The 12,928-nt window shown below is 51.7% G+C and overlaps 1 protein-coding gene across 3 annotated transcripts in view; it reads left to right on the top strand.

Annotated features, from left to right (window-relative positions):
* The window catches only part of PLXNA2 (plexin A2), a 169,871-nt gene that overhangs the window by 84,791 nt on the left and 72,152 nt on the right, over nucleotides 1–12,928 (top strand). For all 3 annotated transcript variants that reach the window (XM_057400688.1, XM_057400687.1, XM_057400689.1), the window contains exons 5-6: nucleotides 7,302–7,402; nucleotides 12,122–12,245. In XM_057400688.1, the coding sequence (XP_057256671.1) occupies nucleotides 7,302–7,402; nucleotides 12,122–12,245 (225 nt within the window). The remainder of the gene's footprint in view (nucleotides 1–7,301; nucleotides 7,403–12,121; nucleotides 12,246–12,928) is intronic.

The following is a 12,928-nucleotide window of genomic DNA, read 5'->3' as shown; positions in this document are numbered from 1 at the left end:
CTAAGCTTCTCTTAAAACTTTTAAATGCCTGCAGGGAGTGCGCAGTGAGTTACATGGCAGCAAGGCAAAGCACTGAACGCAGAGGCCGGGAACTGATGCGAGATGAAAGTTTATTGCGTTGGACTGATCCCCACCTGAGCCCAGGAATTTTGGAAAGCTGCTCCTGTTTTATCCTTAGTAATTGGTTCCCCTGAGGCCTGGACTCAATCAGTGCTGCACTGAAAAGGGCACTGCTTGTTGGCTGGGGGGGGGGGGGGGCGGGGTGTGGCAGGGTGCTGTTGGTTAGAAGATGATGCCAACGCAGCAAGAAGCCACTTCTGATGGCAGAAGTGATGTTGCCCTGCAGGGATGATGGGATGGGCCACGCAGCCACTGCGGATGCATCAGCTCCTCGTCCTGACATGCGGAGCAAGGCCAAGGAGCTGCTGTGGAGCATGTCCAGGCAGCATGCCTGGAAAGAGCCTCATCTCCAGAAACACATTTAAACATTTAGTTTGCAGTCAAGAGCAAAACTGCAGCTCCCTTGAGGCACGGTGGTTTTCCAGGGAAGGAAAGGCGTGGATGTGTTGCAGCATAACCTCGTTTTCCTGATGGAGACCTTTAGCATCTCATTCCTCATTATTAGTGCGTGTGCACATTTATCACATTACCCCTTTTCCTTGTCAAGTAGAGTTTCTGCGAGTCAGTTCTGCAGCAGAACAGAGCAGTTTAGTGTCCCAGGTGAGACAGGTGGTGTGCTGAGGATCCCATTTGCGCCACGCAGGACAGGAGCAGTGTGGGATGCAGCACTGCAGGGGAGCTGGAGTGAGCATGTGGCTGCACCTCTGTGGTCAGGTTTGACCTAATTATTCAATCCGTAGGTTTTGCTGCATTTGCTGATTCCAGAAGCGTGTGTAAATCCTTCAGCCAGGGCTTTGATTTCTACACTGGAGATGAAAGAATCACTTCCTGATCTTGTACGTGCACAAGGTTTTCCTGCTGGCCTGCTCACCGATAGAAGTGGCTGTGCATTCCCAGCCCCTTGCTCCCCATATGCAAATGATCCATGGAAAGCAGGAGGGAGAATCAATGCTGCTAAGGCACTCTGGGATGCGAGGAAGATGTCCCTGCCCATGGCAGGCGGTTGGAACTGGGTGAGCTTTAAGATCCATTCCAACCTAAACTATTCCATGAGTCTACTACCTGATACTAGACTGCGATATCCAGTCCAGGAGGCAACATTATTGCTGGCAAGGGCAGAGGAGGAGCTGCTGGGTTGAACAGACCAAGCACTCAGTGAGCAGTCCATGTTTGAGATGAAAACCCATTTCTCCTCCTTCAGCTTTACAAGACACTGCTGCTCTGGGAGTGGGGGTGCGATCTCTGCCTGCCACTTTGTTATTCCAACAGATCTCGCTCAGATGTCCATACTGATGCAATGATCAACTTGATCATGGTAAACCATGGGAAAGCATTTATCTATAGGAGCCTGTGTGTCAGAACATGAGTCTGCTCCAAGGCCAAGTCATGCTGGGTTAGATGGAAGAGGCTCTGGCTTGAGGATGATTTTACAGCTTGCTCAAACCTTACTTTGGGGCATTTGCTGCTTTTTCACTCCTTGCTTGCTTCCCAGAGGAACCTGCCTTGCCTTTCATCACCTCCCTCAGGAGCCTAGTGCTGTACATGGAGACAAGAAGGTGTGGTGGCACTAGGAAAGCTCTCAGGTCTCCTGTGCTCAAACACACCTTGTCCTCATAAGATGCTGATGAGATTCTTACAGCGGTAAAGGCAAACTCATTGGACAGGTTGCTTGGATCAGAGTCGAAGGGACTTTCTCCGCATGCATCTGCAGCGCTGTAATTAAATAATCCCTTTGTAGTCATGGAAACATTGTCTCGGAGCCCTCTCCCACTCGCTGCTTTTCTGCCAAAAGTTCCAGGCGTTGATGTGGTTCTGACAGCCCCTCCGCAGCTCTCCTGATCCTTCCTCTGCTGAGCAGCGTGGGAGAGGAGAGCTGGGGCCTGTCAGAACTCCCCCTCACCCACTGCTATGGGTGCACACCTTCATGTTCCAGGGATTGATGGCTGGAGCAGGTATTCCTGCCTTCGGGGGCTTGATAGTGCTTTGGGGATGCTCCTCAACGCCCCTATCCCTTTGCCTTCTTCCCCTACGTCCTGGCTTCTGCCCCACACAATGCACTGGCTGCATCCCATGGGGTTCTATGCTTGCTGGCATCAGCCTTAGTGTGTCCAAGATCTCCACTGGATCTACTCCAGTCAAGAATAAATCTTTTGCAGGTAGGATTTCTCTTATGTTATGGGGCATGTTGAACCCACAGGTCTTGCTCAGCAGAGCAACAAGTCCTCCACAGCCCTACATGCTGGATTTCTCCTTGGCAGAAGCAGTACCACAGGAGGACTTCATGCCCTATCCCTGGCAGTGTTCAAGGTCAGGTTGGACGGGGCTTGGAGCAGCCTGCTCTAGTGGAAGGTGTCCCTAGGAAGGAAATAGATGAGCTTTAAGGTTTCTTCCAACCCAGACTGTTCCGTGATTCTATGACTTGGTGCTAGACTTGAACAGTTGTGCATGGAGACGCAGGGAGGAGAAACAGTGGGAAGAAGACTGTCAGAAGCTTCTGAGGAAGTTTGACTTTATTTTCCCCAGCTCTGTTACCCTGACACGTTAACGGCTGGAACCGATGAGTCCTCCTTGCTCCTTCCCACACGTCTCCATGTCTCCCACAGCAGCAAAACCTGGTGGTTTTCTCATGAATGAAGAATAAAACCTCATTGGGAAGTTCATCAACTTTGGGCTCACTGAGTGATAGCTTTAATTACACTGCGCTGCTTGGCATCTCTACTGCACTCCCCAAAGTCATTAAAAATAGATTTTCTGGTTGAACTCCAGCCCCCTGAGGGGTCTGTGGGCAGTGGGCCGTGGCCATGGGGCTGCCCTAGGGCTGTCTCCAGCCATGGAGGTCAGAGCCCTGTACTGGTAGCAAGCATGAACAATGGAAACTTGGCTTCATGTGTGTGTTTTAGATGTTTATTTATTTGGACCTGGATTCTTGCACTTTCGGCTCCTCTGGGGCTGGCAAAGTGTGGATTCATGTGGTTTGGAGAGCTTGTATTGATTTTTTGGGTCTATTTTTTGCTGATGTTATGGGTCAGGCAGTCAAGGAAAGCAGCACTGAGACTTCATCACCTGGTTATTGAGAAGCATGTTTGTGTCGGCATGGGTAGAAGGAAGAGGTAGCAATCGGGCTGCCGGGAGGAGGGTTCTGCCCTCAGGAGTAAGGAAGTTCCCCTGAAGTGTTGGTTTCTTGGCTCTTGTCCTTCAAGCAGATGCTCCTCAGCTCTGCTGAACTGCTTTATCACTTTGCATTTGCTGTGACCATAGTGATGTGGAGCTCCTGTCCTTCTTCCTTATCCCCAAAATGACCTGCTGCCTGCTTCAGCAGAGGTATCGTGGCTCTGCAGGCATCTCCAGGCTCTGCAGGGAGAGGAGGTGCAGGGTTTGAGGCTGCATTTGGAACATTCCTGCATGGCTCTGTGTGGCTTCAGGACCTCTCACCTCCTGTTTCTGGTAGCTAGAGCAGAAATCTCAGGCATCCAAAACCATCATTCACTTTCAGAAGCTCAAGCATGACTGTGAGGTCTGCAAGTACTCATTGGATGCAAGGATGGGAGCTGGCGTCAGGAGCTCTGCTCTGGGTACCACAGGAGATCGTGGATGAGTTCAGTGCAGGCAACAGGGCTTTGTCTGGGGTGGGGAATACACTCCTGAAGTGGTGATAGACCTTCTCAGGTGTTTGCTGTGAGTGCCAGGAGCATTCCCCTGACTTACCTCTCCAATGTAAACTATGAGAAGACTTTGCATGGAAAAACTAAACCCTGAAACCCAAAGCCCTTTCCCAGTAAACTGTCCTGCTGCACACAGAGCTGCCCCTGGGGCTGGCAAGGAGGAGACAGCAAACAGACCAGGCTGTGACAGATGGGAGTCACATTGGTTATGCATAGCTGCGAGGTGCTGGTGCCCGCTGGGACCAGGATGCTGGGATGAGGATGCCAGCAGTGCTTGTGGCCATCAGAGCGGGGCTGGGCAGGACCCAGGGTGGCCGTGATCTGGGGTTACTGAGCGAGTACTTGGTGGCTGCACCCACTCCATTCCTGCTCTCAGCCTTTGAGAGCCGTGGGTGCACGGAGCCGATACTGCAGAGCTCATGGGCAGGATTGGATGGGGCTTGGAGCAAGCTGCTCTAGTGGAAGGGGTCCCTGCCCATGGCAGGGGGTGGAGCTGGAGGAGCTTTAAGGTCCCTTCCATCCTAAGCCATTCCATGATCGTATGCAGGCAACTGTGTTTATGGCAGCAGCCATACCAGAAACTATCAGCAATCCCTCTTCTGTTTTCTGTCTTTCCTTCTGGTTTTCCCTTCAGTGCTTTTTTGTCTCATTTTGTTACTATTTCCTTCCTTATCAGCTGCTCCTTTGCCTTTTCCCTCTCTTCTTGTCTTCTCCTTGATGGCAGCCTGGGGCTGAAAGGAGTATGGGGGGAAGCTCTTGGACTTGGGAGTCTGTGTCCTCCACCCTGATCCATGTTGTTTTTCCTTCCACCTACAGGCATTGATGTTCCGTGTCGCACACACAAGTGCTTTGGTCTCATAATGATAGTTAAGCTGGCAGAGAACAGCTTAAAAATATGTAAAGCTTTCCAGCCTGCCGTCAGGAAGAATAAGCACATCTGAGCTTTACTTCTTTACTGTCTCTGAAGGAAATAGAGCTTTCAGTCTTCTGTGTTTGTGATAGGTATGGGATAAGATATGGATATATCCTACTCTTTAATGGGATTTGTCTTGTTCTCCTGTTAAAATGAAACATGTTTGTTAGAGGGTTGGACTATTTTCAGTATGTGGATCATGGATGGGAAGGGTGGTTGATGATGGGTTGGTACTGGGCACATAGTGCAGACCCCCAAATCTTTTTCATGCATGCAGATACTTCAGTGCCTTCTGTTCATCATGGTTTTGAACTTCTTCATTCAAATGTTGATCTGGGTATTGCAGCAATGCGGGGTTTCAGGCATTAATTTTCATGAAGGGTGAATTTCAAAGTCATAGCCATAAGTATTAGAGAAAAGCAGGTGGTTTATTCTCCTCCAAAGTCTTAGGCTTTCCTCCAGCCAGGACCACAGGAGTTATCTAAGGAGCCAGGGCTACAGCATTGCTGACCAAGAGGGATCCTGTGACTGTTCTTGGTCAGAGCAGGTCCCCCAGCTGAGGTGATGCCTTTGCCCTGGTTGCATCAGGCACCAGGCACTGACTCTTGCAAAGAGATGAAGGGGTGAAGTTCTCTGCCTTGCATTTTGTAGGCATCACAAAGAAAGGATCAAATAGTCCCTTCTGGGTTAGAAACTGCGATTCCAGGTGTTGTTCAAAATGTCTGTGTCATTTTTAAAGAGTTACCATGTGCAAAAGCCACAGCTTCTGTGCAGGAAAAGAACCCAAATGCCTAACATAAAATCATCCATAATGAACTGTTATTCATATAATTCAAATTCTCTGTTATTTATAGAGTGCTGCAAGAGCATCCTGCTCCTCACAAACATGAAGCAAGTCCCTGAGCTGCATATAAATCACAGGGACAGATCCTGTCAAGTCTCACATGGTGGGGAGGACGTGGGGGATCAGCAATGCCCAATGATTTCAGGGGTGTCCTCAGCTCTGGGGTGTCCCCCCCAAGACAGCTCAACATGCTGAGCACATCCTAGAGGAAACCCAATGACTTTCCTTGGCCGGTGTCTCCCGTGGCTGAGAGCCACCACAGCCTCCATGGGTGCTCATTTGGTTTGGAAGACACCCCAGGGAGGCTGATCCTGACGCCAGGCTGGTGGGTTTGCTCCCACCATGTCTGTGAAGTGCTTTGAGGTCTTTAGCCACAGCTTCTCTGTGCTCCAGGGCTGCTTTTCTCTTAGCATCCCTGAGCTGAGCCCTGTGCTTGTCCACAGACTTCATCCCAGCACCAAACCACCCCAGCCCTGCGCATCCACACGCGATTCTTGTTTTAGGAGAAGCTGTCGAGTAGGAAACAAGAAGAATAGCAGCCCTATTGGTGTCATCTCTAGAGAGGAACTGGATTCTCACTGTGTCAACAGCACTTGGCATGAAAGTGGCCATTGTTTGGCAAGACACTGCTCCTTTCACCCCGCGCACCCCAGCTGCTGGGAGCCGGGTGCTGTTTTGACGGACAGAGCGAGTGCAGTGCCCGCAGTTGGTTTAGTTTCCAGCCAGTTGCAGTTGCTCCCAGGGCCTGAGGGGAGCAATAATTATTTACACTATTGGATAATAGGGATGGAAGTGGATTGAAGTGGGAATGGGTTAACGCAGGAGGGCAGCGTCAGAACAGGAGGTGCAATCATCCCATGCCCGCTGGAAGTGGCAAGGGATGGGTTGGAAAGGTTAAAGTGGCATTTCTTCATTGGAGTCAAGCAATGACCCATGGTTAAAGCTTGGTGTCATTTTGGAGCCTTTGGGGTTTTCTGTGTTGATAAATGGGTCAGGACCATGCTACACCTCAGCATCACACAGGGATGTTGTGGGGGTGTATGATTAAGTGCAAGAGGAGATTTGAAGCAGTGACCTGGGCTGGTGTTCCCTCATGGGCTTCCCTCTTTCTTCTGCTCTGGAATCTCTTGCCTGGGAGAGATAGGCAACCTGGAGGGAGTTTTGCCAGGGTCAGTGTGTGTGTGTGTGTGTGTTCCAAACAAGCATAAGTCCATGCTGGTGCTGGAAGGGCTCAGGGTGGCCAAGGAGGAGCAAGTCATGAGCTGAATAAGCTTCCAACTTGCGATATCCCAAGGGATTTTGTTCCCTGCCAGCTCTCCTCCCTGAGGCAGCTTCCCCGTGGCACGTGTGAGACAGCAGGCTGTAAATCAGAGAGGAGAGGACGCAGCTTCCATTACTGGAGCATCTCTGGGCAGGGAGGTCGGGAGGGCTCCTGGTGAGCGGGCGCCAGGAGGGAGCTGGGGCTCTGTGATTCACAGCACCCAAGGGATGCAGTGACTCCATGGCTCCAACCCCAGTGCTTCCTGCTCTTGGCTGAATTCTGCATGGATGTTGGAACAAATTGGTTGAAGTCTGTGAATCACTGTTGCGTTACTTAGAGAATCACAGAATGGTTTGGGTTGGAAGGGACCTTAAGGCTCACCTAGTTCCTTCCTAGGGACACCTTCCAGGAGACCAGGTTGCTCAAAGCCCTGTCCAACCTGGTCTGTAAAGCCAAAAGAAGGAGAAGGAGCCCTGAGCTGTGCTTTTGCTTCCTTTGCAGGTGTCCCGGGTGCCTGTGGAGTCCTGTGAGCAGTACACGACCTGTGGGGAATGCCTGAGCTCCGGAGACCCGCACTGCGGCTGGTGCACGCTCCACCACATGTAAGTCCAGCCTTGTCCAGGTCATTTGAGCTGCTGGTGGTGATGGGAAGAGCAGCTTTCAAAGCCACCAGGCACCTCCCACTCAGTGTTAGGCTGAAGTTCCTTAAATCCATTTTTCCCTTCCCCGGTGTGTGTGTGTGTGTGTGTGTGTGTGTGTGTGTGTGTGTGTGTGTGTGTGTGTGTGTGTGTGTGTGTGTGTGTGTGTGTGTGTGTGTGTGTGTGTGTGTGTGTGTGTGTGTGTGTGTGTGTGTGTGTGTGTGTGTGTGTGTGTGTGTGTGTGTGTGTGTGTGTGTGTGTGTGTGTGTGTGTGTGTGTGTGTGTGTGTGTGTGTGTGTGTGTGTGTGTGTGTGTGTGTGTGTGTGTGTGTGTGTGTGTGTGTGTGTGTGTGTGTGTGTGTGTGTGTGTGTGTGTGTGTGTGTGTGTGTGTGTGTGTGTGTGTACATTCCCTGTGTTGCAGCATGAATGCCATTGAATGCCCTGAGCTGCTGTGAAAGAGGTAAAGGAAACCAAATTCCTGCTTCAGGAGTGGAGAGGGTGCTGTGCATGCAATGGGAAAGCAGAGTTTATATTCATGGGAGTGAAGACCCTGTGTTTTACACGCTTCTCTTGCCCAAGCAAGTCCCTCCCAGTGGAGAGGGAATTAGTAAAGGCAATAGTTGGCTTGAGTATATGAGTAGGACTGTGGTTTGGGAGAGGTTGCTGCACTGGAACAGAGCAGAGCACCCAAGTCCTGTTAAGTCTATCGGGAAGAGGTGGTTGTATTGTGCAAGGAAGGGTCAGGGGGTCTGTGCTCCAGCTGTTCCCAATGGGGCAGAGGCGGCAGCGCAGGGCTGGGAGCTGGCAGCCCCTCACACATCAACAGGCACAAAGGGCTAAGGGTTGGTTTGGTGGTTTTTATTTCGGGGGAGCTCCAGGAAATGCTCTCTGCATTCAGGAGGTGTCTGTGTCCTTCCTTTCTCTCCCCTGCCATAATACCCATCACTTCCTAAGGCGGAAGGGGGACCAGCGGGCAAAGGGAGATTGAGAGAGGAAGGGAAAGCCTCGAGGAGAGGAATAGAAATCCCTCCGGCCGCATGCCAGCTTGCAGAGCAGCCCCGTTAAATGCATGGAAATCGGTGGAGGCAGAGTTCAGGGCCCCCACAGCAGCAGTTGGCCACTTGCCTGAGGAGCAGGTGCTGGAGGGGGGAGCAGGGAATGACAGGCTCCTCCGCAAATCCGGCCTGGATTTGGGACCTGTGGGCTTTGGGCTGCAAACTGGCTCCCTGCGGCTTTGCTCGGTTTGCACAGAGTCGTGGCCACGCTCCGGGAGATGCAGGAGAGCCTTGGCAGCATTACTCTTTAGCTTTCCCCCTTTCCGACGAGCCTGTCCAGCCCCACAGCAAAGCCACCATACCTGTGGTGGTGTCCAAAAGCTTTGTTGTGACAGCGGCTTTGTCAGAAGGAAGTGATTTCCAGTCCTGCTGGTTCCCACCCCTTTGGCTCTTCCCTCGGGGTAGCCATCCCATGTGCCTTTCCAGCGGTTGGCACAGCTGTGCAGTAGGAGGGGATGGCTGCATTGGTACCTGTGGGTCTTTGGAGTCGCGCCTCAGCCTCCTGCAGCAGCTCCTCTGCAAGGATCACTGAGTGCTTGCCTAATGCTAATGAACTGAATCTTCATGAACCACCTGGGAAGCAGGTAAAGGTTGTTATCTTCATTTTGCAGACAGAAAACCCTCAATGTCAAGAGGAGAGAAGAGTGTCATTTCCTCTGCCCTTTTGGCCATGACATTTCAGCACTAACCTATTCCCAACAAGGGTTTCTTCCCTGATGGTATTTCTCAACCCTCCCTTCAAGCATCTGCACTTCCCTGGCCTGCTTGGAGCAAGGATCATCTTTTAGCTTTGGTCTTAAGCTGTAAATAATTGAGTTTCTCTTGCTGTTCCTGAAGCCTCTGTCATAGTTTGTTTGGAGGCCCCAGGCACTGGAGTGTTTGTACTGAATTTGTCATCTCTCTTCTCTTAATTCTTCCGTGTCCCTGCTGCCAGATGGACCAGCTGCTCAGTGGAAGGGTTGTGGGTCAGGGTGTATGACGCTCGTGCTGTGGTTTCTGAGGGCTGGTAAAAGGGTGAGGGGCAGAACAGGAAATGATTTTATCCTTAAAAGAGCAAGAGGGTGCCTGGTAAACACCAGCACATGTGGGCATGGTAAAACCAGCACTGTGACACCTGGGGACTGAAATCCAGATGCTTCTTCCCACTGCTTGTTGTGGGGTTTTGCTACTTGGGCTGGGGGTACCCAAGATGCCGAAGCTTGGGGTGTCCATCCAAGAGTTGCACCCTGCTGAGGAGCAGAGCAGGGCAGGACAGCCCATAAGGCAGCTCCTCTTGGGCACTTGGCATCCACATTTGCACTTGCCAGAGGCTTAGCTGAGAGCATGGGTGTGCAGGTACTGAGCTAGCAGGGAGCCAGGAAAGAAATCAGAGTTTTCAGTGACGTGTTGGATGTCTGAGCACAGATGGATGTGAGATAGATGACCAGACCACTGCCCCATCCCATCAGGAAGTGTGTCCTGCCTTCCACACCACCAGACAGAGAGGAATGATAAAGGAAAACTCAAAGGGTCTGAGTTGTCCTGGTGTAAGCTTTCATTATCCGATATTACATCAAGCCTTGTTAGTGTGCTCTTTGTGTAGTATTATTTCTTAGGGGCCTGAGTCAGGGCTTAAGGCTCTGGTGCACAGAGGAGTGCTTGCACATACATGTGCATGCTTAGAATTCAAGGGTGTTTATGAATGGGCTATCTGGGTGCAGGACATTTGAGAAGGTGCTAAAACATAGCACCTTAGAATCATAGACTCAAACAGGTTGGAAAAGGCCTTGAAGATCATCAAATCCAACCTTTACCCCAGGGCTGCCAAGGCCACCACTAACCCATGGCACTAAGCAGGCAGGGAAAGGTGCTTGTCCTCCTGCAGAGCTGCAGTGCCAATGCTGAGCAGCCCAGTGTCCCTGCCCAGTGCCTCCACAGTGTCCTTCCAGCCAGGGGCTTGCTGCCATCCCAGCTCATCCTCTACATGTGAGAGCAGGATCCTGTGCTCCTCTTCTACAAACAGTGTCCTTTGGGAGCAAGCAGAGGCCTCAAGAAGATTGTTGAAGAGTTGCTTCAGCCCAGTGGGATTTGGAACCTGCAGGACTTCCATGTGCCGCTCTCTGCAAGTGTGTTATTGTCTACAGACCCATTTATCTCTGTTAGGGCTGTTGCCATAAATAGTACGATAAAAAAGAGCCATTCCAGCAAGTCAGTGAGATAAAGGCTCCAGTCAAGAGCTCACTTTAAAGCTATCATACAGATTCGCTTAAACCTCAATAATTCTCCCTTTGGCATCGTTCATATTTAGCTCCATTATGCTCCAAAAAGAAAAGGTACAAGGCGAGAGGGTGGGAACAGCAGGGGTCGCATGGGTGCCTTGGAATGGGAAAGGGTAAGGCCCACTTTCCATAGTCAAAATCAGAAAGCCTCCTGGGGAAGGTGATGGTCCAGTGTTGCAGAGTGGGAAGCCCTGGTTTTGCCAAGCACTTGTAAGCTGGCCAAAGCTGGATGTGCCTGGCAAACTCAGCCTCTGTGTAGACACAGCATGTTCCTGCTGATGTGTGTGTCTGGGAACAGCCGAGCTGCTCACCAGGGATCCAGGAAAAGCAGGAGTTTGACAGCAGCACCTCCTTCATTCATGTAACGCGTACACAGAAGTAACTGTCAGAAGGGAATTTGCTGGCGGCCTCTGTGGCTGGTGACAGCATCTCAGTCCTCTGAGCTTTGTGCCACCATTTGAAATAGGATCCAAGATGAGCAAGGAGTGAAAAGTGATGAAGTGTGCTGAAAGCTTATTGAGGCCATTCATACCAAAAGGCCAGTATGTCATCTGTGCCCAGGGAGGGTGGGATAAAAGGATTTTCCCAAAATGACATAAAACAGAAAATCAAGGAGGGATGCCAGTGCTGCGCTGCAGCCTCTGTTACCTGCTTGGAAACACTGATTCTTCCATGGTTTTCTGGTGGTGGCTCCTCTGTCTGCTTGAAACAGCTTAATTTCACTCCATCCTAAGGACACCTGCTGTAAAAAAAAGGGATATTGAGCCATCCTGGAGCACAGGGCATGCTGGGGCAGTCCTGGTCACCATGCCATGCTCGGAAGCTTGCATTCCTGATGGGACAGAGCTGGGAAGGCGTGAAAACCAGCCAAAGCCCAGCCAGCAGCTGCCAGAAGGTCCCACTCCCGGCCCTGCCACACTCCTCAGCTCCAGGAGGTGATTAGTGAATGATGTGGTTTTGTTTTAATTGGAATGGGGGCATCATCTTGTTACTGCCTTTTATTGCTTTATGGTCTATTTTCTGTGTAGGTGATGAATTTATGGCTTGCAAGGGCAGCAAGCAGTGGCAGGATGCCTGGCTCACCCTGCACCACTGACACACGGGATTCAGCAGCTCTGGATTGCATCCCAGTGCTGGCAGGACTGGGAATAGCTCATGAGATCCTTGTGGTCTCTCTTCCCTCTGATCACAGTCTGTTTTCCAGCACCCCTTGATCCTAACCTGATTCCTGGTCACGGTGCAGAGCAACACCCCGTCATGCTGATACCCCCCTTCCCCTGGCTCTGCCCTCCCTTTGGGCTCGTCTCAGCTGTAGCACCTCGTGCTGTTTGACCTCTTGCAGTGCTCTGATGTGTGCTCCTGTGTGGCAGGTGCTCCCCGAGGGATAGCTGCGAGCGAGCAGACGAGCCGTACCGATTTGCAGGCAGCATCAGCCAGTGCATGACCGTCACCGTGCAGCCCAGCAGCATCTCTGTCTCCGAGCACAGCCTGCCGGTAAGTGCTACTGGCCAGGGGTAGACTTGTTGGGGAGAGGTTCATAATGAGCAGCCCATTCTGCTTCCCATTGGCACAAATGTTTTCTCATGAAGTCAGGCTCGCAGAGGGGCTGTGAGGGGAGAAAGGGGTCACCCGAGCCAGGGAAGAAACAAATTCCCCTTCCCCTTAGGCCTCAGCTCACATTTCTCTTGGTCTGGTTTCATGAGCTGTTGAAAGGAAAGGCTTTGTTTCCCCCAAAGCTCATCTGTGAGCTGTGCTCAGGCCTGGCTCAATGAAGCATCCCAGCTGTTGCTCTCAGAGCCTCCCAGCACCCCCTGGCAGCTGGTCCTGCTGCAGCCCCTGCCTGCTCCCCGCCGGCACTCGGTGATGGATGGTGTGGGGCTCTGGGAGGCCACTCAGCCCTTCCCACATGGGTTTTTCATGGCCACTGTCCCCAGTCATGATGGGATCAGTGGGGACTTGCTTCTGATGGCCACACGAGCCTCAGGCAGGGCTGGATCTCCTGTGCATGCAGAAGGCTGTTGTGGGGCAGTCACTGCTCTCTCATGCATGAGAGGGCAACGTGCTGCTGCTGCTGTCACAGGTTTCTGTGTGAGGGTGGCAGTGTTTCTGTAGAGCAACCAGGGGGACAGAAGCCTGCATTTGCCACCTCTCCTGAACCGCAGACCCCCCCAGGCTCA

This window comes from Pezoporus wallicus, unplaced genomic scaffold, assembly GCF_028554395.1.
Source record: "Pezoporus wallicus isolate ANWC-B61680 ecotype Strahan unplaced genomic scaffold, APGP_CSIRO_Pwel_v1 scaffold_7736, whole genome shotgun sequence".
NCBI lineage: Eukaryota > Metazoa > Chordata > Aves > Psittaciformes > Psittacidae > Pezoporus > Pezoporus wallicus.
The sequence above is the reverse complement of the archived record's forward strand: the minus strand, read 5'-3'. Positions and strand labels throughout refer to the sequence as shown.